This window comes from Physeter macrocephalus, chromosome 12 (assembly GCF_002837175.3).
Source record: "Physeter macrocephalus isolate SW-GA chromosome 12, ASM283717v5, whole genome shotgun sequence".
NCBI lineage: Eukaryota > Metazoa > Chordata > Mammalia > Artiodactyla > Physeteridae > Physeter > Physeter macrocephalus.
Genome location: NC_041225.1, coordinates 46523666 through 46551022, shown reverse-complemented (window position 1 = coordinate 46551022; position 27357 = coordinate 46523666). Strand labels below are relative to the sequence as shown.

General features: G+C 39.2%; 1 protein-coding gene across 1 annotated transcript; it reads left to right on the top strand.

Annotated features, from left to right (window-relative positions):
• Window positions 1-26509, top strand: SLC4A1AP (solute carrier family 4 member 1 adaptor protein). The gene is given in 16 exon segments (XM_024118932.3): window positions 1-538; window positions 540-749; window positions 966-1161; window positions 2628-2750; window positions 3539-3599; window positions 3935-4074; window positions 8790-8853; window positions 8954-9050; window positions 10339-10408; window positions 10789-10975; window positions 14343-14454; window positions 16339-16588; window positions 18389-18475; window positions 19141-19208; window positions 20601-20670; window positions 21894-26509. Coding segments are annotated over 16 exon segments (2244 nt in total). The 5' UTR covers window positions 1-79; the 3' UTR covers window positions 21944-26509.
• Window positions 26510-27357: the final 848 nt, after the last annotated feature.

Genomic DNA, 27357 nt, shown 5'->3' with positions numbered 1-27357 from the left:
AGAGGGAGGCGTGGAGAGGAATGTAGAGACCGAGGGGGTGAGGTTTCCCAGGAACAGATTTCGAGGCTGCACGCATTTGATGATGGCTGCTAGTCCCTCTCAGTCCAAGCCGCTGGCTTCGCAGGAACTTAATGGCGACTTCAAGAAGCCAGGCCTGCCCTTGCCCCCGGCGGTGCGGGGCAAAACCCCAGCCACCAGTCCTTCAAACCCTGAGGAGGTAAAGAAGGAAAGGCCCACGGCGCTGCCGGACTCCGATTCCGCGGAGCCTGAAGTCCCGCCAGCCCTGCTGGACAGCGGGGAGACTAGGGGTCCAGCGGAAGAGCAGCCGCGGCCCCCCACAGCGGCTCCTTCCACTGGCGGCCCGGCCCGGGCTCCCCCTTACCGAGAGCCTCCGTGGGGCGGCCCCGCCACGGCCCCCTACATCCTAGAGACACTGAAGGGCGGCACCATCCTTGGCACCCGGAGTTTGAAAGGGATGAGTTGCTGTCTTTTTGGGAGGCTCGCTAGCTGCGACGTGTGCCTGGAGCCTCCTTCGGTGAGTCTCTCGCTACCACGCTGTGCTGCAGCACAGGGTGTCCGGTCCCGAGGCAGAATGCGACGGCCAAGGGCCTGGCTTCTACCTCTACGATTTGGGAAGCACCCACGGCACTTTTCTGAACAAAACCCGCATCCCCCCCCGCACTTATTGTCGGGTCCACGTCGGGCATGTTCTTCGCTTTGGAGGCAGCACCCGGCTCTTTCTTTTTCAGGTAAGTAGAAAAACCTAGAATTGCAGTCTCTGGAGTGCACCCGGCTGCGTTCCTGAGCTCGTTAAGTTTTCACTAAGGAAGGAGATTGTCTCAGTCAGCGATTACAAAAGTGGAGGAATCTGGCCCTTCATCTCCAGACCTCTGTACACATTACCATATTTCTGAAAGTGACTTCAACAATCAACTGTAAAAGAATTCTTTTGCTTGATCCATCAGGGACCAGAGGAAGACCGAGAGGCAGAATCTGAGTTGACAGTAACGCAGTTGAAGGAATTGCGCAAGCAGCAACAAATGATGTTGGAGAAGAAGATGCTGGGAGAAGACTCAGATGAAGAAGAGGAAACGGATACAGCTGAAAGAAAGAGAAATACTAGTAGTCAAGATGATGAAATGGGCTGCACCTGGGGAATGGGTAAGGAATCAAAATTGCTGCCAGAGCTTAATATTTTAAATTCATTTCTACTAGTATGCTTAAATGTTTTTTGGTGTTTTTTTGTTTGGGGTTTTTTGTTTTTCTTTTTATCATACAGCTTTCACGGTTCTTTGAGATAGATAGGACAAATACAGTTTGCACATTAGGTTACCCAAACTCAGATTTATTAACTTTTCTGATGCCAAAAAATTGAATTATGGGCACTATTGATTTCTTTTAATGTGTTTTACAGTGCACTCCTTTGTTCAAAAGTTCCTCCGCGTATAGTTTATTATTTTTAACCATTAAAATTTATTTAATTAAGTACTGATTATTGCTAAAGGGGGTGAAACTACATTCAATCAAATAAAACAGAATGTTATTCAGTATAGGAGTTCTTTTGAATTTTTCATACTTTGTGTAAATACCCTGAAATGTGAAAATATCTAATCAGAGGAATAAATTGAATTTTCCATAACACCAGACATTTTAGAGGATGGGTATTCAGGAGCTAGGATTTTGAAAAGCTAGAAGATGGCCTTACTATGTTGTTGGGAAGACAGATAAATATTATGAAATTACTTGTGGTAAGTGCCAAACAACCATTAGTATGCTAGGGTAAGGGTTCAGAGAAGGGAGCAGTCACTGAGGACCTAGACCTGCACTATCCAATATGGTAGTCATCAGCCACATTGGGAACTTACAGTGTGGCCAGTCCAAATTGACATGTGCTGTAAATGTAAAATACACACTGGGTTTCAAAGACTTAGTGTGAAAAAAGAATGTTAAATATTCATAATATTTTTATGTAGATTCCTTGATAATAATTTCACCTGTTTCTCTTTTTTGATGTGGCTACTAGAAAATGTAAATTGCATATATGGCTTTCATTATATTTCTGTTGGGCAGCACTAACAGATCTTTGGGACAGTTTGTAAGTTTATAAACAGAAGGGTTTTGAGCTGGGACTTGAAGGAAAGGAAAAGAAGCCCTTAAGAAGCTGAGCATTGGGGTGGTATTTGGGGCAGGGATTGATGATTGTAATGGAGTACTAAGTAGACCAGTCTGTTGGTGGATATGATAAGTATTGGGAAATTATACTGAAGACAAAGTATTAGACCTGGGTGTGAGAGAGTGAGAATGCTGGGCTGAGGAACTTCATTTTTTTTTTTTTTTTTTTTTTACATAGAGAATGTGGTAGGTAATTTTGCTTTTAAAATATCAATACATATAGTGATGGAGAACAAAAATAAGGTGCCATGAAAACAAGTTTTAACTTGTCACACAATTTAGAATACCTGAAGATGTTCATACTGATGGTCTTGTGGTTGTCCTCCTCCCCCCCAGCCCCACCTTTCTTTTCATCACTGATAACTGTATCTTTATTCAGCCTGAAGGGATAATGGGTGTCATTCAGATAGTCTCTTATGTCTGATTGTCTTTTCTTTCTTTCCCGTATCCTGTAGGAGAAGATGCTGTAGAGGATGAGGCTGAAGAGAACCCCATTGTCTTAGAGTTTCAGCAGGAAAGAGAGGCCTTTTATATAAAGGATCCAAAAAAGGCTCTCCAAGGTTTTTTTGACCGAGAAGGTATGTAAACAGATTCTGACACTGCCGGTATAATGTATCCACAACAGGGTGGTTTTCCAGATCTTCAGATACTTAGAAATGCTGTAATTTATCTGCTCTCCTCCTTGTTCAGTTCTTGCCTGTGTGGTCAGTTGCTTCAGGTTTATTTTGAAAATAGTAAGAATTTTGTTATTTTTTCACATCTTGGAAAAAAGGAAGTACTTTTGCCTGACTTCATCCCCTTCTTTTCAAAAGATTCAGGACTGGGGTGGTGGGGAGATTGACCCAACTTCTTGTCATTTTTTTGTTTCTAATTCACCTGATCTTTTGTAACTCTTAACATGGATTTTCACTTTGTATGATTTAAAGAATGTTTCCGCAGAGAATAGTTTCAGTAGAAATGCTTTGAGAGAACATCTATGTGTATGTGTGCGCGTGTATGAGTGTAAATATATATATGAACTGCTTGCATTCTGCACTTAATATTTATGCTTCTAAAAACTAGGCAAGCATGATAAATTAACACTAAGTCTACAACTTATAAGTATGAAAGCTCATATATAGGGGACAAACCTGTGTATGGAGAGTTGTTTTGATTTGAGTTTGGGCTTTTCTGTGCCTCGGGCTCATTCTAATTTTATTATCAGATAATAAGTCCTAGGAATAGGAAGTGAAATGCTTTGAAATTTAGTATTCAATGTGGTATGAGAACTTTATATTCTTACTTAACCTTTGCTGTCTTTTCCCTTTGTATCAACTAGTAACTTTCAGATGCTATTAAAATTGTTTTGTCTTTCTTCCTCCCACAGGAGAAGAATTAGAATATGAATTTGATGAACAGGGTCATAGCACTTGGCTTTGCAGGGTGAGGTATGTTCTTTTCTCTTAACATCCATTTATGGAAAGTGGTCAATTTCAGGTTTAATTTATGGTTACAGACAACAACCCAAAGAGCAACTTTAATCTTAATTTTAGCCTATTCCTGAATTTGGACCTTGATAGTTTAGTAACACGTTGGGGTTAGGGTGGGATGAGTAAAAGGTGGAAGGAAAAGATTTGAAGTCCAACCTTGGCAAGATAGAACAAAATGAACTGAGAGATTAAAAAGCCATCTCAAAAAATATGACTATTATCATAAAATATTAATTTTTTTCATGAGAATTGGAGCTTAGTGCTGTGCTATAATTCGCCCCAAACCAATGCAGATTACCTGTGGATGATTCAACTGGAAAACAGCTAGTGGCTGAGGCTATTCACTCAGGAAAGAAAAAAGAGGCAATGATCCAGTGCTCACTGGAAGCTTGTCGAATCCTTGATACTTTGGGATTGCTGCGTCAGGAGGCAGGTGAGTACGTGGGAACACTTTTCTTTTAAAAAAAAAAAAAAAACAAAAAGAAGGAAAGAAGGAAGGGAAATTTAACACATAAGGTTACAAAACCTCTTTTTAGGGGGAAAATGTAAATCGTACAGAATTCTATGAAGTGAAAAGAAAAAATTCCCTATCTCCATACCCAAAAGTAACCATTGTTTATTTGTATTCTCCCAGACATTTTCTATAGATGTGTGTTCAGAAGTAGATCCTTTAACCAAAAAAACCATGCATACACAAATGCATTTATGTTACTTATAGTATTCTTTTGTGACATTTGAACATAAGAATGTATCATGGACATTACCCATGTCATTGCATTAAATTTACTTTATTTTTAAAAAATCTATCTGGGTATATAATTATTTTTTATTTATTCTAAAATTAATTTTATTGCAAAGTAACTTACATATAATTTAAAACTACCAAAGGCTTATAACTAAATATACCTGTTCTTTGTCCTGCCCCTCCCCAGTCTTCATCCCTAGAAGGCTTTTAACTCTTTCAATTATTTCTTCTGGCCTTTAAAAATATCCATATTTCTAATCCAGTATCTTATAATAACATGTAATGGAATATAAGCTGCAAAAACCAAAAAACAAAAATGGAATCACTGTGCTGTACACCTGAAACTAATGCAGAATTATAAATCAACTATACTTCAATAAAAAATGTTAAAAAAATTCATATTTCTAAAAAACATGAATATGCTATTATATTTTGAATCATTTAAACATTATCTATTGACTTAAATTAGTATTTGATATTTACATGGTTACGTTTATGCAAATATTAGTCACAACTGAGCAGTTTTATTTTTTTGTTGTTTTTCTAAAGTTAATAATTGTGTATGTGTTTCATGTGTTTGATTTGTTTGGTACCTCTTACTCATTCTTCCCACCCCTTTCAGTATGTTTTTCCATATGGTCAATCACATTAAGTAATTTATCAGTTCTGACTCTTTTGGAGACATTTCTCCTGAAGAGGACTCTTCTCATTCTTTTAAGGATGACCACTCTCTAGGCCTGCTGCAGAACAGTCATTTGGGACTTCATTTGCTGTCTTCCTTAAGATTTCCTTTCTCATTCTCCAGGGATGGATTTTCTGTTTTGTGATTCTCAGATTCTCATATTTCTTGGTTTATTCCCTTGTTTTAGTGGAGCACATCTTTCTGTAGTTTTGGCAGGATAGAAAGAAAGCTGGTACAACAATAGGGGGCATGGATATAATCTTCAATGGAATTCACATCTTCCATTTTTCTTGGTCTACTGTTGTTTTGGTGGACATCCTCTAGTGGATTCCTAAGAAAGGATATATAGCAAGTCAACTTTATTAAACCCTCCACTCTGAAAATATAATTGTTCTAGCTTTACTTTTGGTTAATAGTTTGGCTGGGAATAGAATTCTAAATTGAAAGTAATTTTCCTTCACAACTTTGAGGGCATTGCTCTTACCTGACATCCAGTGTTGCTATCAAAGTCCTAAACTATTCAGATTCCTGATCTCTAGTATGTCATCTTTTTTTCCCCCCCTCACTAGAAGTTTGTAAGTTTCCCTTTGTTCTCAAGGCCCTGAAACTTAACTATGATGTACCTTTCTGTGGGTATATTTTCATCCATTTCCCTTGGGTACTTGTTGGGTCCATTTGATCTGGAAATCAGTTTAGGAACATTTCTGGAATTGTGCCATTCCATCATTTCATCCCTCTGTTTTCTCTGTTCTCTGGAATTTTGTTATTTTAGATATTGAACCTCTTGGACCGATCATCTAAGTTTCTTATCTTTTTTTCCCTTCTCTTTTCTATTTGTATTTTTTGTTCTTTCTGGGATATTTCTGCAACTTTATCTTTCTCTCTTCATTTTGCTATCAAGATTTTAATTTCCAAAGCTCATTTTTGTTCTTTGAATATTCATTTTTAAAACATAATATCCTCTTGTTGTTCATGGATTATTAATGTCTCATCTCTCTGCTAATCTGTTTTCTCCAGGTTGTTTTTTCTTTTTGTTTATTTGGTATCTATCGTGCATGGTAGAGGTTTTTCTCGGATGTCATGTATTTCTTAGTTGTAGATACTTATACAGGGACAAAAAATGTGGTTGGCAGCTTGGAATATATAGGTGGGGCTTGTTAAGTTTGAGGAACACTATACAATGATGTGGGTGGGCCTTTTGCTGGGGAACTCTCCATGTAAGTATCCTTAGATTTTCCTTCTTCTGCTGGCAAGATTCCCCAGAGAGTACTCTTCCAGTCTCCCGCATGAAGGGAGAGGACTGGCTGCCAGCATTCCTAGCGCTGCGTGGTGGAGATGGCTGAGCGTGTTCTCAACGTTCAGCTGTTTTCAGGAGAGTACTGTTTTTTGAACGTAGTACCCATGCCCTCAATTGTACTAGTCAACCCATAGTTCAAAGACTTTCTGTCTTAAACTCTGTGTTTTTCCTGGGGGTGGGAAGGAGGTGAGTAGCCAGGGAGAAGGATCTTTTTCTCAATCAGCTTTTACTCAGTCCTCTTTATTTTAGCACTACTGTCCAGCCCCAGTTCCAGATCCTTTTGAGGATTCTGTAGTATAATCAGTTTGGTTCTCAGCTTTCCCCACTGTTGGTTTAGGATCCATTTTTTATTTTTTATTTCTGCTAAGTTAGTTTCCACTTATCTGTCTGCTTTTTAATTTCCAAAAATTTGGTGTTACTGTCCCCACTACTATTCTCCCTGTCTTTGTAGATGAATGTCTTTAAAAAAAAGATCTCTTTGCTGCAGTTTTAGTGGGGTATGGGGAGAGAACAAAATTAGATATGTGTGTTCAGTGTACCGTCTTAACCTGGAAATAATCAGGTTTATATTAATAAGGACTGTTTTGGTTGCAAATAATAGAAACCTAATTCAAACTAGCTTAGGGGGAAAGGTTATTGGCTGCAGAAGCTGGGAAGAGTACCTCACAGGACCTGAAGGAAGAACTGCATGAACCAGGACCTCAAGTTCTGGAAGCAGAACTTAGTGCTACAAAACCGGAACTCAGTATCACCAGGACACATACAACTTATATATGTGTATCTGTGAGTGAGTCTGTCTCATGAATGCATGGTTTTATTTTGCAGACAGATTCTTACCCCATGTGGAAAAGAGGGATGCTTACAGCTCTGGATTTATATCTTCTCTCTTTAATAACCTTACTGGAAAGAGAGCCTCTTTTTCCCTGTATCTAAGTGTAACTATGAGGGAAAGATTCTTATTGATCTGGCTCTGGTCACATGACTACCCCTAATCCAGATGGAATGGGGGAGGAATTTTCTAGAGGAAAGGGGGTACTTTTACCAGAACAAGGGGAGTAAGATGACATAGGGTAGACAAAAAAGTAATAGCTACCATAGTCCCCTGTTGATGGGCTTTCTAGATTTTCATGGTTACAATGTTTCATTGATATGTATAGGATAAATTCCTTTAAGTAGAATTGCTGGATTAATTGCATCTTTAATGTTGACAGCTGTTGTAAGATTGACCATCAGAAAGATGGTGTCAATATGCATTCCAGCCAACTGTTTGAGAGTCAGTTTCCCCATATCCTTACCAAATTAGGCATTATTAATCTTTTTATGTTTTTTCTAGTCTAATAGGTAAGAAGTGGTATCTCATTATTTTAGTTTGTGTTTTTTAATTATTAAAAAATGTTTAACATCTTTTCAAATGTTTGTTGGGCGTTTGTATTTCATTTTTTGTGAACTGTTTTTATTATTTTTAAAATTTTCTTTTGGATTATTGGCCCTTTCCTCATTTATCTTTTTCCTTTTTTGCTAATTGATTTTTGAGAGCTTTTGCTCATTAAATAAATTAGCCCTTTGTTTTAACTTTTTTTTTTATTGTGGTAAAATATACATAACATAAAATTTACCATTCTAAGCATTAAAAAAAATTTTTTTTTTAATTTATTTTTTGGCCACGCCACGCGGCATGTAGGGTCTGAGTTCCCTAACCAGGGAGTGAACCCATGCCCCTGCAGTGGAAGCATGGAGTCTTAACCAGTGGACCACCAGGGAAGTTCCTAAGAATTTTTTTTTTTTTTTTTTTTTTTTTTTTTTTGCCATACGCGGGCCTCTCACTGCTGTGGCCTCTCCCGTTGCGGAGCACAGGCTCCGGACGCGCAGGCTCAGCAGCCATGGCTCATGGGCCTAGCCACTCCACGGCATGTGGGATCTTCCCGGACCGGGGCACGAACCCGTGTCCCCTGCATCGGCAGGCGGATTCTCAACCACTGCGCCACCAGGGAAGCCCCTAAGCATTTTTAAGTATATAGTTCAGTGGTATTAAATATGTTCATGTTGTGCAACCATCACTACTGTCCATCTCAGAACTTTTTCATCATCCCATTCTGAAGCCTTGAACCCATTAAACAGTAACTTCCTGTTCTTCCTCCCCCCAGCCCCTGGTAACCAGTGTTCTACTTTCTGTCTCTCTGAATTTGACTATTTTAGGTACCTCATGTAAGTGGAATCAAGCAATATGTGTCTTTGTGTCTGGCTCGTTTCACTTGTAATAATGTCTTCAAGGTTTAGCCCTTTGTTTTTATATGTAGTTTGGCAGCTTGTTGAATCCTCTCTTTTAATAACTGATGGTGATATTTTAAGCTGCTTGTCTACTTGCCTTCTTTCTTTTTCTTTTTTTTAAACTGCTTCATTATCATTTATTTTATCTACCTCTAGTATCTCGGAAAAGGAAAGCCAAGAACTGGGAAGATGAAGACTTTTATGATAGTGATGATGACACATTTCTTGATCGGACTGGCCTGGTTGCAAAGAAGCGTCTGAACCGAGAAGCCAGAGACCTTCGAATCATTGGTTGCCTTTTATGATAGTGATGATGACACATTTCTTGATCGGACTGGCCTGGTTGAAAAGAAGCGTCTGAACCGAATGAAGAAGGCTGGGAAGATTGATGAGAAGCCAGAGACCTTCGAATCATTGGCAAGTTTTATTTATAGAAGTAGCTGTGGTTTAATTTTTTAAATAAAATAATGTATTATTTAAATTTGTTTTATAATTATAATTTTTAAAGCAGTAGCGTGAAATCTAGTACTGAAGTATAATTTTTGTGATCTGTAAATTTGATGGTAACAAACAGCTAGTCTTATCCAAGTTGGAAAAAAGTTTGGCTTGTTGCTAGAGACTGTATCTATCTCTAGGTGGGTAGTGATCCATTAATGAGCATTCTTTGGATATGATCTTACCCCCAAAAAAAGAAAGGAAAAAGTTCCAAATTGGGACATTCTGAGGTGATATTGACTCTAGGCTTTTGGCAGCCAAGAGTCATGAAAGGAATTTTGAAGAGTGTAGTTTGGTAATACAGGCACACCTCAGAGATACTGCAGGTTCAATTCCAGACCACTGCAATAAAGTGAAAATTGTAATAAAGTGAGTCACACGAACTTTTTGGTTTCCCAGTGCATATAAAAGGTATGCTATAGTCTATTAAGTGTGCAATAGCACTATCTCTAAAAAGACAATGTGTATTTTAAATATACTTTATTGCTAAAAAATGTTAACCATCTTTCTGTCAATGCAGGGTGGTCACAAATCTCCAGTTTGTAAAAATGCAATATCTGCAAGGTGCAAGTAAAGTAAAGCTCTGTAAATGAGCTATGCCTGTAGTTTTAAACCGTGTATCCTTCATGAAATTATCATAAGATGACCTGTATTTTCACTATATTAAGTAGTATTCAAGCTTAAAACATTATCTAACATCTATTGTTTTGATTCATCGATGAAAACAAATGCCTTGAGTTCTTTCTTTTTTAAAAAAAAATATTTATTTATTTATTGGCTGCGTTGGGTCTTAGTTGCGGCATGTGGGCTCTCTAGTTGTGGCATGCGGGCTCAGTTGCCCCGAGGCATGTGGGATCTTAGTTCCCCTACCAGGGGTCGAACTGGCGTCCCCTGCATTGCAAGATTGGTTCTTAACCATTGGACCACTAGGGAAGTCCTTTGAGTTCTTTCTTTTGAGTAAAATAAGGTCTGTGTTCTGTACATTCCTTCTGTTTAATTCTTGATTCTTTAATTCAGATATTTATTCAATTAGATTTAAATAAACAAATGAAAAATGTTAACTCCATGAGGAGCAGATTTAAATGGACTTCTGAATTAATCCTCTTAAAACTTGTCACAATAATTAAAATAAGAGGAGGAAGAAGAGGAAAGCTACCACATTTCGAAAGAAGAAAAACATTTGCTAACCCTGTTAATTTGGGTGTTACAGGTTGCAAAGTTAAATGATGCTGAAAAGGAACTCTCTGAAATTTCTGAGAGACTGAAAGCCTCCGGCAAAGGTAAGGTAATGACTCATTAAACAAATATTTATTGAGCACCTACTGTGTGTAGTGCACTTTGCTAGGTACTAAGGCTACATTGTTTAGTAAGATTTAAAGGATATGGAGCCTTTCTAAGGAGCAGCATAGCATTTTAGAACTAGAAAGAACATTATAAATTATTTGGTTCAACCTCTTTATTTAATAGATGAGAGGAATGAAGCCCATTGAGGCAAAGTGACTTTCTAAGATCTCCCAGGTATAACCAGTTTCCTTATTCCTAATATCAGTAATGTCCTCTGTCCAGCTTTAAGTTAGTGACTTTTCTATGGAAACTTGGGCTGAATTTTAAAATATTTGGTGCCATCTTTCTAAACATGTATTATCCCTTTCTTGGACAGCTCTATCAGAGTCACCATCTCAGGACTCTTTAGATGCGTTCATGTCAGAAATGAAATCAGGGAATGCATTAGATGGTGTGTCCCGGAAGAAACTTCACCTGAGAACTTTTGAACTGAGAAAAGAACAGCAGAGACTTAAAGGGTTGATAAAAATTGTAAAGCCAGCAGAGATTCCAGAACTAAAAAAGTAAGTCTTAGTTATACTTGGAATTTTAAATAAGCATGTTCACTAAGATAACATTTTGAATTATATCTTTATTTTTTTAGGTAATCACTATGGACTAGAAACAGACTATAAGAAACTCTTTAAAGCACAGAAGGCAGTGGTTTCATGGAGTAACTAAAAACCCAGTTTATTTGTGAAATTTAGACCACTACAGGATTTTTAAGGAAAACTGTATTGATTCCTGTTTCATTGGAGGGCTCTAAATTTTTACTTAATACTTTTAGTGCAGAGTAAACTTCTTTAAAGAGCAACATGCTCAAAAGGTTAATTTCCCTAATATATAAAGACCTATTCACCAGAGACAAATAGGCAAAGGATGTCAACTGAAAGGCCACTGAAAAAGAAATACAAATAACTCTTAACTATATAAACTCAACCTCACTCATAATAAGAGAAATACAAATACTACAATGTAATACCGTTTTTATCTATGATTTTAAAACCACAGATGAAGAGATATGAGTACAGGTCGTCCTTTTAATGCCTATATCTGTCATTCTTAAGAACCAGTTGATAACTCTTCAATATATTTAAATACTTTTTTAAAGTGGAATCTCTTTCTTAAAAAGGGGAAAAAGCATAATCCCCTGAAGTTGATCTTATTGTTAACTTTGATTTTGGGGAAATTATTGGAAGAGATTAACCCAAATCCATTTGCAGACATCCGGAAGATTTTTGAGTAATTTGTAAACAAGATTTTAAGAATAATTTTTCCCAGATGTGGCTAGTATTTATGAGTGTGTGTGTGTGTGTGTGTGTGTGTGTGTGTGTGTGTGTGTGTGTGTGAGAGAGGGAGAGAGAGAGAGAGAGAGAGAGAGAGAGAGAGAGAGAGAGAGAGATCCAGTCTTTCAACTTGACAATATTTTTAAATTGTCTTCTATGTGGTGTCAGCAAATTTTGAAAATGTTGAGTAGGTGGTTGTAGAAGTAAGCAACCCTCAATAAACACAATCCAGATGGGCATCTCAAAAAGTGGTACTACCTATAGGTACGTTCACTCACTTATGAACGTAGTTAAATATAGAAGGTTTCTTGTTTTCTTTAGGTCCTTGCTGTTCAGGACAGCACCCAATAGTCACATGTGATATTAAAATTAAACAAAATTAAAAGTTCAATTCTTTAGTCACATCAGCCACATTTCAAGTGCTCGATAGCCACATGTGGCTAGTGGCTACTGTATTGGACAGCGCAGACAGAGAACATTTCCATCATTCCAGAAAGTTCTGTTGGACAGTGCTGCTTTAGGTTGTCAGTAAGCGTCTATTCAGCCCCTCACCCCTGTGTACAAAACCTGTAACTTGATGCTGGGGGCATTGCATAGATGAGTATCTATCAGTTGAGAGGCACCTCTGTTTACAAAAATGTAATGGCCAACCGTTTCTGGAGCTCTTGATCATCTGCACAGAAGATGTATCCCCAAATTACTAGCAGGTTTGTTCAAAGATTTATATGTAGTTTGGATATTTAATACAGTGATGCATAGATCAGTCTACAGAAGTCTATTTGCCGCAAATGATGTTTGAGTTACCTTACTGACAGTGAGGAGGTAGATTAGCACTAGAGTTAGACTTACTGCGTTTCATTCTCAGCTCTGTCAATTAGTCTTTGGGAATTTTAAGGCAAGTTATGTGACTTCTTTGATCTTCACTTTCCTCATCTGTAAATTAGAATAATGATGTTGCAAAGATTAACTGAATAGCACTTAATAAAGTGCTGGCATATGTATTATCATTGTCGTAATTTTTACTTTCATTGATATACTTAGCAACTATTTGTGACATCGTTTTTGTGGAGAAAAGGTAAAAACTCAGGAGCCATAGCCCAGGTTAGACCAATTAACAGTGAGTTTTAATTCCAACTCTGTAATCCTTTAATTTGCTAAGTCAGCCCTGAGAGGTGTTCTGAGCTAGAAGACATACATCAGCTTCCTCCAGAGCCTCCCCTCCTGCTGTCTGTGTGTCTGCCTTGTTCCTCCTCCCTTTCTTACTTTGTATACTGGCCTTCAGGTGCTGTGTATCTTCTTCCTCCTCTTCTCGCTTGAGGGTTGAACTTCTAAACTTCCTACCTAAGTCCACCCCTGCTCCACCCACAAGCAACTCTTGATTGTGATCCCATCTTCTACTTTTTCTTCTCCTCTGGGAGTCTTTGCATGTCCTCCAGGCCAGCCAAGCTATTTAATGGAGCTGAAAAATATCTGTGTTGCTCTTGCCTTTGCCTTTCCACATTTCCTGACACTTGTGGGGGAAGGGATGTGAGGGATGTTTGACAGAGCGTCTTTAAGGCCAGGCAGGCAGGATTTCCTCTGATGGCCTCAGCAAGGCAGTGGGTCTGTCTCTGGTACAGAAGTGGGGTGAGGCTAGGCTCAAGAGCACCACCGAGGGGGTAAGACTTAGGTAAAAGAAGGCAGGAGTGGAAATGGGGCTTCAGGGTTGAGCAGCGTAGTCAGTTTCTTGTATGGGCCCCTGTGAGCCAGGAGGGCCAGTGCTGTCCTTATATTCCAGAAGGCAGGGTTGTCCTGTAGTCAATGTGAAGAAAGCATAGGGCTTTCTCCCCTCTTTCTCCTCATGCTATCTTGTCATTGTCACCTCTGCCTACTCTCTGAGTGTCGTGTCAACTCAACTGCCATCCTTTTTGTTTTGCTTTTGCTTTGTTCTTTTTTCCCTTGCTCTTTTCTAATTTCTACAATCTCTTCTCTTTGCTCTTCCTCAGCTTTACCCTCATGTGCTTAGCTTTTATAACTATATTCAGCCACTGAGAACATTGACAAGCTCGCCAGTTGTGGGGTCTCTCATTAAGTCTTTGTTGTTACTCACTACACAGGATATCCTGCCTCCCGCACCCTTTACACATACGTTTTTTTTTTTTTTAAACTTCTGTGCTCAGAGCTGTTGTGTGTGGTTATGATAAGTGTGGCCTCCAGGTAAGTAAGTAAGTAAAGCACTGAGTCCTCTTCAGAGGTTGATGGCAAATAGGGCTTTACACCATGGATCCATCTCCTGCCATTTAGTGGGGATGGGGCATGCCTGTGTATTCTCCTTTGCCAGCGACCTGTGTACTGTAGGCATCATTTTATGAATGTGAAGTCATGTAGCATGTTGTAAATTGATAGACTAAGGTAGTATCTTTATCTTGCCCTTAATACTCTGTGTCTGTGACAATCAGCAGTGTTGTCCATTCAGACTTTGCTGGCCTGAATACCTCTTTCTTATTCGTGTATGCATAAATGTTCACTTTGTGGAAAGCTTTATGGTGCCAAAAGTTTGTTTACCATGGTATTTTTAGATAAAACCTTGGCCTCACTGGAATAGGTAATTATTCTTTCTTCCTAGAACTGAAAGTCAGGCTACAGATGGAGAAAACAAAGCTAAAAAGCTTACACTGCCTCTCTTTGGTGCCATGAAAGGAGGAAGCAAATTCAAATTAAAAACTGGAACAATAGGGGTAAGTTGTGGGTCAAGGTGTTAAACTTTTAGCTCTTGAGTTATCCTGAGCTAATTTATCTCTTTTCTTTTCAAAACTCAGATGACTCATCCCACAGTCATGTAAAAAGGGACTGTGGGCTTGGTATGATCACATCTTTCCCAGGACGTGGTTCTTGGATTTTTCTCTTCAGCCTAGGCTTATTAAGAATTGATGAATCGATTCATGTGAATCAATTTGCATGTAACCAATTTGTGAATTAGAATACCAGTTTATTAATTTGTGATCAATGTTGCATTTAAGAAAGGGTCTCCTGTGGTTTCTGGGTTTGTTTGGGTTTTTTTGCTTTTTTTCCTGGTGGTTAGATGTTGTAATATTCAGTCAACTAACACTTGGTAGTAACATAATCTCTACACCTGGTTCTGCCATATGGTTTTTCTTACTTTGTTTCATCCTTCCAACACCTTATGATGTGTGGGAATTATTACCGCCCACAGTTGAGGAGCAGGGTCAGAGAGGTTAAATTCAAGATCACACCATCATTAAGTAACTAGATGCAATCAAATCCAGGTCTTATATCTCTTGAGTTGTGATCTTTCTACTGTCCTCTAATACGTCACTGATGTATGTTTTTGCTCTTTGTACATCCTTATTTATAGATTCAGTTTTTAAAAGGTTTTCATCACCCCAAAGAGCATAACCTTATGTGTTAATGTGCTAGGGCTGCCATAACAAAATACCACACACTAGGTGGCTTAAACAAAAGAAATCTATTCTCTCACAGTTCTGGAGGCTAGGAGTCCATGATGAACATGCCAGCAGGGTTAGTTTCCTCTGAGGGCGATTTCCTTGGCTTGCAGATGGCTGCCCTCTTGTTACCTTGATGACCTCTTAACATGGTCAACCCTCTGTGCACTTGCAACTCTGGCGGCTTTCCTTCTTCTTATAAGGACACCAGTCATTTTGGATTCGGGCCCCATCCTAACAGCCTTATTTTAACTTAATCAACTCTTTAAAGACCTTATCTCCAAATAAGTAACATTCTGAGGTACTGGCGGTTAGGACTTCAACATGAATTTTGGGGGGACACAGTTCAGTCCATAACACCTTGAATTAGGGTAAACTGTCCTCTGGTGGCAGAGGTCTGAAGTCCCAACCATGTGTCCTGAGTGAGCACCATGTGGTTTACCTGTGATGGAGGCTTTTCTGTGAGGTGGGGAGAGGGTCTTTTAGTCAGAAGAAAAACTCTTTACTAAAAAGCTTCCTTAGGATTACTGAGCTAAATCCTATATTTAAAAAATGTTATACCTAACATATACTTGGTACCTTCTTCCTATTCTTTAAGCTGTGATTAACTTTTTCTAATAATTACTTTTATTGAAAGGTCTTGATTAGAATATTTGACCTTATTCAAGACATTTCTTTTTCTTCAGGATCTGTCTTACTGATTTACATATCTTGTTTCCTTGAAATTGTGTTAAATCTAAAATGAAAAAGCTGCACAAATGATTTATTTTTTAGAAATGTGTGCCTGATTTACTCCCTAGGAGATTTGGTAATGAATTAAGATTTGTAATGAATTTAATATCATGAGGGGTAACAGGACAGAATTCCTACAGCTGGTACTCAGTAAATCGTACCTGGAATAAATGTTTTTGTTCCCTACAAGATGTTTCAAGTGTTTCATACTTAATGTTCTTTTGACCCTAGAAATTAACAAACATACTTGTTAAGGATTCATAGATGGATAATATTTCACGTGAAAGTCCTCCTTCCAACAAACTTCGGCAGAGTTGATCCGCCTAGAGAAGTTAGACATTCTGCTCATTTAGCTTAACCCCCTTGAAAAGATGTGTCTCTGTCATATTGTAGAACTGCTTGTTCATGGGTTTTTTTCCCTCATAGAAGTTACCCCCCAAGCGTCCAGAACTCCCTCCAACTCTAATGAGAATGAAGGATGAGCCTGAAGTGGAAGAGGAGGAGGAGGAGGAGGAGGAGGAAGAAGAGCAAGAGGAGAAAGAAAAGGAGGAGCATGAAAAGGAGAAAATGGAGGCGGGAAGCAGTAGGCTACAGCAGGAGATAGAGCCAGAAGGAGCAGTGCAGGAAGCAGGTCCTCCCACAGATTTCACATGTTCTAAAGAAACAAAAAATCATGGTAATGTCTTCTTTCTCCTTCCTGTGCTATTCAGTGGGCATATGCATTCATCGTGGATAGGTTTGAAAAAGCAAAGCCAGTTCTTGCCTGTGCGTTTTGGCTTTGTGACACTTTGTGATGTGTGATACAGCTGACTCTGTGGAAACATACTTTCCTGGTCTTTCTTTGATTGCCAGTCATTATTTATCCTCATTGTAAAGTAAAGGCAAGTATTTCCAGTGTATTCCAGAATTATGGAAAGTTGAAAGCTGTGGAATCTGAAACCACAGCAGCTGTGGAACAGTCCTGAGCTGCTGCCACTCTGTGATTGGAGGGCAGTGGAACAGGGCAGATGATGGAGTCTGATTAGGTGGTCTCGGGGTAAGCCTCCCCTTATTCATTTTTCCCCCATCCCCCAAAACAGAGGCTAAACATAATTGTACCCACTGGATGTACTTCTCAGGAAGCATCATGCCTTATTCATCTTTTTGCCCATGGTACCTAGCAGAGAACCTGACATGTCGTATTCACCCACCTCAACAAAGGGCTGATGAAAAATATAAAAGAGGGAATTGATTAGTTTTTAAATATGTTTTCTTCTGATTATAAAAGGCATATATGTTCATTTTTAGAAACTTTGGATCATACATAAAAGTCCAAAGAAGAAAAGGGGAATCTCCCACTCCCAGAGATTATTGTTTATCTTTTTAGTATCCTCTTAACCCTTGTCAGCTGCAGGGGTTATTTTCCTGCAGGTTGGCCAAACTGCTTAGCAAGGTTAAGACTGCACAGAAAATAGGGAGCAGGAGGAAAAGCAAAAAACACTGGCATTAAACGTGTGTGGGAATGTGTGCATATGGACTTCCAAAACAAACCAGGCAAGTCCATGTAAAAACACCAGGCCTGGTATGTAGACCTTCTCCTGAGTCACCTTCAGCTGTTTTAGACACAGAAAAGTTATTGTTTCCTCATCTGTGAGAAGTAAATCTTTTGTTTTTGCATGTTCCTTTGTTATTGGCACAATGCTTGGCCTTTTCAAAAAAGGTACTACACATACTTTTTTCAGAGTCTAATCTTTGATCCACCCATTGTAAGGGTGTCACATAAACAGGTCAGTGGGGAGACGAGCAGTAAGTATTGTATTTTTTTGTTTAAGGGACCGAAGTAAATATGTGTCTAAAAATAGCAGATTTAAAATTTTGGTTTATAAGATACATTAATTAGTAAATCTGCAGCTGATTAGGGATTACTCCAGGCATTCATTTATTTATTAATTTATTTATTTATAAAATAACATTGGGATTGTATTGTACATGCTATTTTATAACCTATTTTTTTCTATGTCTTAAAATAGTCTTTTAAAATGTGGTTTTAATAAGGGGCAAAGTGGTCCATCACATGAATGTGCCATAATTTACTTACCTCCACATTATTATACATGTAAGTTATTTGTTAATTTTTGCTATTATAAACATACTTGTATATAATAAATCTTGGTGCTCATCTCTGATTATTTTCTTCGAATATGTTCCTTGAAGTAGAATTTCTAGGTCAAGGAATATGTACATTTTTCAGGGTTTGGTAAGTATTGCTAAAAAGTTTTACCTCAGAGTTGGCCAGTTTTTCAAGTGGAAAATTGGTGGTTCTCTGTTAGACCTCTGGAGACACATTTATTGAAAACCTTATTAAGGTTAGTTGAAGCTAATGATAGTAAAACTGGATGATTATGTAGGTACTTAGCTTTTCTTGCTTTTGATTTGTTTTCTTCATTCCCCACCACGAATTAAGTAATACAATATGCTTTGGTTCTGCATTTTATAGAAAACGTGTCTCAACTCGGCCAAGTGGAACAGAATAAAGGTTACCAAGAGATTAGAGAGACAGCTGCATCGTGTGAGGAACCCTCAGGCAAGTAGCACAGCGACTCCACTGCTGCACCACACACAGGCAGCCGACTGGTGTCAGAGAGGAGGGGGTGGCAGCTGGCGCAGACACTGGGTAGATGCTGCTGCCAGGGCTGTGGACAGAGTTGGAATATATGAGAGGTTCATGTTTAGTGCCATCCTGTTTGCCTTTCTTTTCCTCCTCTGTCTCCTGGGTTTCCCCCCCCCGACCCCCAAAGCACCTAATGCCTTCATGTTTCCCTCTGGCCATGCAAAGCTCTCTACAATTTTACGTCTCCCAGAGTTGAATATGTGCCTATCATGGGGGTGATTCCAGCATTATTAAAATAAATTGGTTGAAAGGTTGGTCTATTAAAAGGACTGTTTTTTTCCGGTTTTCTACTGCTTTTAACTGTAATGATTAAATTGTAAAATAGTAAAGTCAGCCCCATTTTCCTTTACCTTTTCGAAAGGTGTGATTAAATTTAAGCTTAGGATTTGAAAACTAAGGTTATTAATGAAGGGACAGTTCTCTCTGTATAGTCTTTACAGTAGTAGAAGGAATTTTTGAGAATTCGACTCTGATGTTTTCTTCAATAATTATAATGCTCTTTAGGGAGGAATTTTTCTATTCCATTTTATTTTTCTGAAATAGCTGTTGCCTCTTTTTTTTTCTTTTTCATAAATTAGCATCAAAAAATGAATATGAGAAAAGCAGAGATGAATTGAAGAAAAAGAAAGCTCCTGGTCTAGGCAAAGTAAGTGCTTTAGTCATAATCTTCATTTCTCTGGAAGTAAAAATGAACCCCTTTGCCATGGGCCATGTCCAGAAGAGTGAATCCAGGGATTATTTTAGCAGAATTCCCAGCTGCCTTCTACCCCCTCTTCTAGAAATCTGGGCTCTTTTATTTTTATTTTTGAATTTTTATTTTTTGGATTCTCTCTTCTTGTCTCTGTCTACTCTGTTCTTTATGATTGCTCACATACCTCTTTTATTAATTTGTGAATCTTTCTTCATATCCTGATATGCCATACAAAGACATTTGAATAATATATTATTTTCCTCCTTTTATTACACAAAAGATAGAATGTAATATACTGCATGCTACACTGTGATTTTTTTTTTTTTTTTTTTTTAAACCTGTGGTGGAAATCATTGTATATCAGTGCACTGAGAGCTTCCCACTGTGTGGGTGTACTCTATCGATGGACACTTGGGTTCTTTCTAGTCTTTTATTATAACAGTGCTATAATGAATAACCTTATGTGTATATAATTTATATGGATACTGGAAGTTCCCAGAAGTGGAATTGGTGTCGGGAGGTCCCTAAGACCACCCTTAGGCTAGGTAATTCACAAGAAGCCTCACAGGACTCAGCATGTGGTGGAACTTACAGTTGTGATTTATTACATCACAAGAATAATAAGCAAAACCAGCAAAGGGAAAAGGAACATGGAGTGAAGTCCGGGGAACCAGGTACAAGTTTCCAAGGGTCCTTTTCCAGTGAAGTCACATAGGATGTGCTTAATTCCCCTCACAAAGAGTGACAACTTGTGAAACCAGGAAAGCTCATTAGAGACTTAGTACCCAGGATTTATACTGGGTACTGATCACATAGGTATCCCCTGCCTGGCATCTACCCAAATTCCATTGTCCTAGAAGGAAAGCAGGTGTTCAGCATAAACCACATTGTTTTTACAAACAGTTTTGGCCCAGTGGGCCACTCTTTGTCAGTTAGGGTAGTGGGAGCCCTCTTGAAATCCAAGTTCCCAGATGGCCACCAACAAGCCTTTCAAACAGGCCTTTCAAAGGATAGCAGTCAGACTTGCTTTGTTAACTTTTCTGCACCTGAATCAAAAGGCAAATGTCAAATTTTCCTTTGTGGAGGTTATATCATTTAGAGCTCACACCTGTCTTGACTGCCTCTTTTAGAAAAAACATCACTCTCACTGGCTGAAAATCAGCTTGTTGAGGCTTTGTGGAAAAAAATCAAGATTCAGAGAGAGAATGCTTCCCCATTTTTGGTTACTTATGTCAAGATCATTAGTGGAAACTGTTCTCTCTTAATTTTTGTTTGCTCACGGGGATAGGGACAATAATTCTTAGAGTTAAAATTCTTTTGAATAAGATAACCTATCTGTTTTTGCAGCTTCCACTGACACTTTCCTCCAACTATCCAGAAGATGATCCAGATTACTGTGTGTGGGTCCCACCTGAAGGTAGATGGTTTTTACTTTTCTTTTCCTCTAATATTTATTTATTTAGGTTTCTGAATAGGTAATATATATTTAAGGTTCAGTATAAGACCATTACAAGAGTATGTAGTGGAAAAGTCTCCCTTCTGGGTAGATTAAAGGATCTAAAGAGACATATCAGCCAAATATAATTTGTGTATTCTGTTTGGATCTTTATTCAAACAAACAATTACTAAAAAAAAATTATAAGCCAGTCAGATAATTTTGAACACTAGCTAGATATGTGATGATACCAGGAAATTATTGTTAATTTTTTTAAAGTGTGAGTGATATTGAGTTATATTTTTAGAAAAAGTCCTTGTCTTCCAGGAATATGTACAGAAGTGTTCACAGGTGGAATGATACCTGGGATTTCCCTTAAAATAGTCCAGTGGTGGAGGATGAGGGAAGATAGAGGAGGGGCAAGAGATAAAGCAGGATTTGCCACATGTTGATCATGGTTAACACTGGGTGCTGGGTACATGGAGGTTCATTATATTTTTCTCTTTACTTTTGCATGTATTTTAAATTTTCTCTAAAGTGGGGAAAAAAAAATCTTCTAGCTGTGCTTTAGCTACTCAGTTTTTTTCTAAAGACAACCAAATATCAGTTTCTTATGACTTCTTATATATATAATGTAAAATGCCTATGTAAGCAATAAAATACATAATATTTCATCACTTTTTTTACACAAATGGAAGCATATTCTATACCTTACTGTTTTGCACTTAATAATATATGGACGTCCTTCCATAGCTACTTATAGATTTCTTTTATTTTTTTTTTTGTAATGGTAGCATAGTTCTTTTTTATAGTATGGATATACCTTTATTTATTTAACCAGTTTCCTCATTGACTATTTACTGTGTTTCCAGTCTTTTGCCATTACAAACAAGTCTGCAATAAGTAACCTCTAATATGTGTAATTTTGCAAATGTAAAGGTGTACTTGTAGAAGAAAATTCTTAAACGTCAACATGCTGCATCAGAGGCTACGAACATTTTTAAGAGACTATAAATTGCATTCTTTAGGGATTATACTAGTTTATGTTCCTACTACACCCTTAAAGCAATATATGAGATGCTTGTTTTCCCATATGCTTATCACAGGTTGCTTTTTCTATGGATTGGGTTTCTAATATACTAATAATTAATAGAAATTTAGGTACTAAAATGCTTGCTTTTTGTCTGCTTTTTACTCTGATCTAGGCCAAAGTGGAGATGGCAGGACCCATCTTAATGATAAGTATGGCTATTGATTGCTTCCGAATCCTAAAGGAAGACCTTGTGGACCATGTGACATGGGATATTTAGGGTAATATATCAAGTTGAATGTCCAGAGAAGGAGTTCAGATGATCATTTGTAAAATCTGGTGACTGGCCTTTTCTTCTGTGCTCTTGGCTTCCTAAATTTATCTACCCATCTGATTCTCTTGAATTTGGTATTTATGTTTAAAAGTGTTTGTGTATGTATGTAAAAAGGAACCATATATTTTGAGAATTAGTAAAGTGAGAGACATGACTCTGTTAAATAAGAAGGTGAAGATGTCTCATGTTTATTTAAGGCTACAGTGTCTGTCTTAAGCTTTAGGGACTGTGCTTTTACTGAGCAATAGGGTGCTTCTGGCAGTTAGACTTTAGGATTCACTGGTAATTGCCTCCTCAAATAAGTGTTGAAATATGAGGTCATGCCAGGGTGTAACCCTGAGTGTCTCTGTCATTCTTGGAACTAAAAATGTATCTACACAGTGGGGGCTTCCTATTCCCTCTCACTATAATCCTCCTGCCAGGTTTGAGAACACACCCTGACTTATGAGGACACAGTTCAGGACCACAGCACACCTTGTGCACTCAGGCACTGATGCTGATAAAAACTCAGCCCTTTGAATATCTTGGACTCTGACCAGTTAGGTTAGTCACTCCTCCTCTTGTGGAAAGGTGCAAATAAGGTCACAAAATGAAAAGCTGGATGTGTTCTGCCCACTATAGGGTTTCTCACCTCTGTAGAGAGGGGAGTAAAAGTTCCTTCCCCTCTGGAAACATGAAGAAATGCAAGAATATGTCTTATTCCCACCTCGCCCCCCACTTCCCATCATCGGTGCCTCACTTCCACAGGAAAGGAAAGCCTAAGAGTGGAAACAAGGTGGAAAACCAGTGGATTATGCTGGAGGCAGACATAGTGAGCAGGCAGGAGAATGGCTGTGGCCCAGCGAGAGGGAGTGGATGAGGATGATGCTTTCCCAATATGGATTATATGGGATGCATGAGGTGGGCAGGAAGCAGTAACAAGAAACTTCAGTTACCCTAACAGATGTCTGTTCTACTAAAAATAAGTCTGATTTCTCAAAAAACAATACCAGTATTGGCATTATGAGAAACTATTATTTTGGACTTCATTTAGACCAACAGGGAAGAACTTGTTGATGATGTAAGAAGTGACAGGAATTCGGGGGCAGTGTCTGTGCCACCTTGGATTGAAACTGCGGACTAAGGTCAGAGCCAGATCAGTGGTCTTCAGAGGTGAAACTCCTGATTCAAATAGAATTGTATGTGGAACCCTAATACTTGAACAGGTAAAAAATATGCCTGCTCTGGTTGAATTGAGGTGGGGATGGATGGGGATTGGATGTACACATGCATACCTGCATGCATGCAATCCTCTCCTCCTCACTCTACCCTCACAGTGACCTTGAGGAATCCTAGGGACTCCACAGAGCATCGTCTGCTTTAGGAATGCAGATATCTAAATGTTCTGGGAAGGGTAGGTATGGTCCTATGTCTTGAGAGCATGAAAGCAGGTAGGACTCCATTGGCCAAAATAAAATATAAATATGTAACTTGTACAATTAATATCAGTGGTCAGTGGACTTGTTTCAAAAGACCTGCACGTGAGTGTTAGCTTCTCTTTACTAAATAGGAGATTTGGGGACGTGACTTTTCCCTGAGCCTGAATTCTGTCATGTGTGAAGCAGGGACAGTAATGCTTTTTGCTCTTTGGACCTCGGATTTGTTCTAGGATCAAATGAGACCATGTAGATGGATGTGCTTTACAGGGATTTGTAGATATTAGTAGTTGTTATTCATTACAAAAAAGAGACATATCCTGACATCTGGGCCGACTTACCTGTGAGAGGAGACTGGATTATATCAGTGATTCTCCACTGTAGCTGCATATTAGAATTACCTAGGGAAATTTTTGAAGTTTTTGATTCTAATACTAGGATCCCATGTCAGATCAATTTAATCAGAATCTCTGAGTTGATCCCTTTTAAAAGCACTGCAGGTGATTTTAATGTGCGGCCCATAATGGAGAACCTCTAGAGCAGAGTCAGCAAACCATTTTTATTAATGGCCAGGTATTTGAGGCTTTGCAAGCCATATAATCTGTCGCAACTACTCAGCTCTGCCATTGGAGTGCAAATGGCATAGGCAGTATACAAACGAATGAGTGTGACTGTGTTCCAATAAATATTTACTTATAAAAACAGGTGGCAGGACTTCCCTGGTGGTCCAGTGGCTAAGACTCCATGCTCCCAATGCAGGGGGCCCGGGTTCCATCCCTGGTCAGGGAACTAGATCCCACATGCCGCAACTAAAGATCCCGCACGCCACAACTAAGACCCAGCACGGTCAAATAAATAAATAAATATTTTAAAAACGAAAACAGGTGGCAGGCCAGGTTTGGCCCACTCAGCTCTAGGCTAATTCATCTTTGGGGTCTCACCTGACTCAAGATGTTCATTACAGTGTCTTTAGGATATTTGAAAAGTTTCTATTCAGAAGGCTAATTACCCCCTCCTGAACTGTATGGGTTGCAGTTTTTTGGTTACCAGAAATTAAAGTGATCTAGTCTCCTTTTCACAGAAACGAAAGCAAGGTTATTAGTCATTACAAAAAATATTGTTACAGCAAGAACGCAACAGGTTATCTGTAAGCAGGGTGTCCCTGGTCTCTCCTGGCCTCCCCAGGAATTCTGTATCATATCTGCCTCTGTATTTAAAGAGCAACGGGAAGCCACTGGGATGTTAGTGATAGTGAAATGATCAGATTTGGGTCTTTAAAAGAACACTTAAGCTACAGGTTGGAGGAAGGATGGAAGAGGGCAAGAGGATGCAGGAAGACCAGTCAAAAGTCTGCTGCAGAGATCCAGGTGAAAGATGATGGCAGCTTGAACTAAGTGGAGATCGAGATACAAAGATAGAAATGGGTCCCTGCAATATTTTAACAAGTAGAATGGCTGAGACTGAGTGATGGATTGTCTGGGAGTGAAGGGAGAAGGAGGCTGGAGGGTAATTCCTAGATCGCTGGCTTATACATCTGAATGGCGGATGGCGTCATTTGCTGAGATGAGGGGACACTGGAGGAGGACCAGGTGGAGGTGGAGGAGATCGTGAATTCCATTTGGACAAGTTGAATTTGATGTCCCTTTAAGACATCTAAGTAAAGGTGTCCAGAAAGCAGTTGAATATAGAGGTCTGGATCTCAAGAGAGGGCTAGAGAACAGTTTCAGTCTTCTACCAGATGAGCCTAAGATTCAGGTGATTTTGAAGACCAGGTGGCAGGCACGAATTTTGCAGGCAGACCCCAGTCTTGGACAACTAGTCTCCATATCTTTGGTATTGGGAACAGTTTTTCTTGGCTATGGGTACTCATTTATTTGGGGAAAAAGTAAAGTAAGTGGTACAGTAAACAACATTCTGGAAAGAAAGGTCAGGGGTGTGAGTGTAACTTTAAAACAAATCTCTTTGTCTGCTTTAGGACATTTCTAAGGATTTTGCATAGTGCCTGGTATATGCAATAAATGTTTGTTGAGTGCCTGCTATAAATATTTTCCCTGGAATTGTCCCAATCTAGCATAGGAAGTATGAAGTCCCATTATTTCCTTATAGCCCATTACAAGCCTTTACCCATTACTACTTCACTGTAGCTGGATGGAGTTAACTCTTTGGGAAATAATGACACAATTCCTATCAAACTTTGAAGTCTTAGCCACAGCCTGGGGATCTGTTGCTTTACCATTGAAATGCTGCCACCTCCCGGATAGGGTGTGACAAGTGACCAGCAGCTGTGGACGGCTTCCTGAGAGAGGGAGCCAGAGGGAAGGAAGCCCGCCAGCCCTGTGGCAATCAAAAGCAGGAATGCAAACCCCTGGCGCGGCTGAGCTCCCGTACAACGTCTGGTCCATCCCTGTTTGGACCAAACCAGGTTTGACAAACTGCTGGGAAATGACGTAAAACTCTCCTTGACCTTTGTGGAGGGTGGGTCGCGGCATCAAACTGGTATCATGTCTTCTTGTGACAGGCTGCTCTTTGATCATGAGATTCCTCATTTGATGTGGGCATTGAGAACCATTTTCAAGATTTCTTCTCAGCAATCTGAGAGGACTGTGCCCTGCTTTGGTTTTAGAGGTTTGTCACTACGACAGTCCAGGGTGGGACTGAGACCTCTATTCCACGGGAGACCAGAAGTCTTTCTCCCCCCAAGAGGACCTGGCACTGATGACAGGTTTGAGGGCTCAGCATGTGAGGGGACAGTGGTTCCCACTGAATGTAGCTTCACCTTCTTCATCCTCCAAATCAATCTTTTTTTTTTTAATTTCAAGTCTTCATAGAATTTATTTGTAATACATTTTAATGAAGTATCAATAAAATTGATGATATGACTGAACAGATTTCTATTTCATTTGGAAAGTGTGAGAAATATGTAGTGTGAAATTTTTATAGATTTAATAATAACTCTCTATCTGAACTTAGTCTACATTCTTGGTTCTGACCATACTAATTGCCAATTTCACATGGAATCTTAAGTGTAGCGTTTAGAGTCTTCTTTTTTTTTTTTTCTGGACGCGGGCCTCTCACAGCTGTGGCCTCTCCCGTTGCAGAGCACAGGCTCCGGACGTGCAGGCTCAGCGGCCATGGCTCACGGGCCCAGCCGCTCCGCGGCACGTGGGATCTTCCCGGACCGGGGCACGAACCAGCGTCCCCTGCATCGGCAGGCGGACTCTCAACCACTGCGCCACCAGGGAAGCCCTAGAGTCTTCTTTTATCCTTAAAAGTAAAAGTCTGTTTATCTCCTATAGAGGACAACTTTTCTTGCCACCTAACCCGTGAAAGAACATCTTATAAATCAATGCGTATCTTATATCTCTTGAGGAAGCATTTCTGCAGGCTTCATAAGACCTTTACTGGAAGAAGATTCTATAACCATTGTGTGTAAATGTTTGTAGTTAAGGGTTGTATAACATGAAGCATAACTTAAATCTCTCGAGGTCTTTGAAGCCAAACACTGTAACTTTGTTTTGCTCAGCCATTTAAAGTGCATTCTTTTTTTTTTTTAACCACTTTTTAAAAATCGAAGTACCCCAAGTGAATCTCAACAATTTCTCTGTGTAGGGGTTTTAGGATTCATTCCTCTGCATTGCCCACTGCCCTGACCCAAGCTCCCCTCGCCTCATGATTCCTCGCAGATCTCCCTCCCTTTTGTCTCCGCCTCATCAAGCTCTCCTCCACACATCTGAGTTATCCTAAAGTACATCACTGAGCAGAATCCTTGGCTCTGAAACCTCAGAACGTTCTCCATTATCCAAAGGGTGAGGTCCAAATTCATTTGAGGCTTTAAAATCCCATATCATAGGGTTCCTGTACTTTTTGATCATCATAACTCATCCCCATAT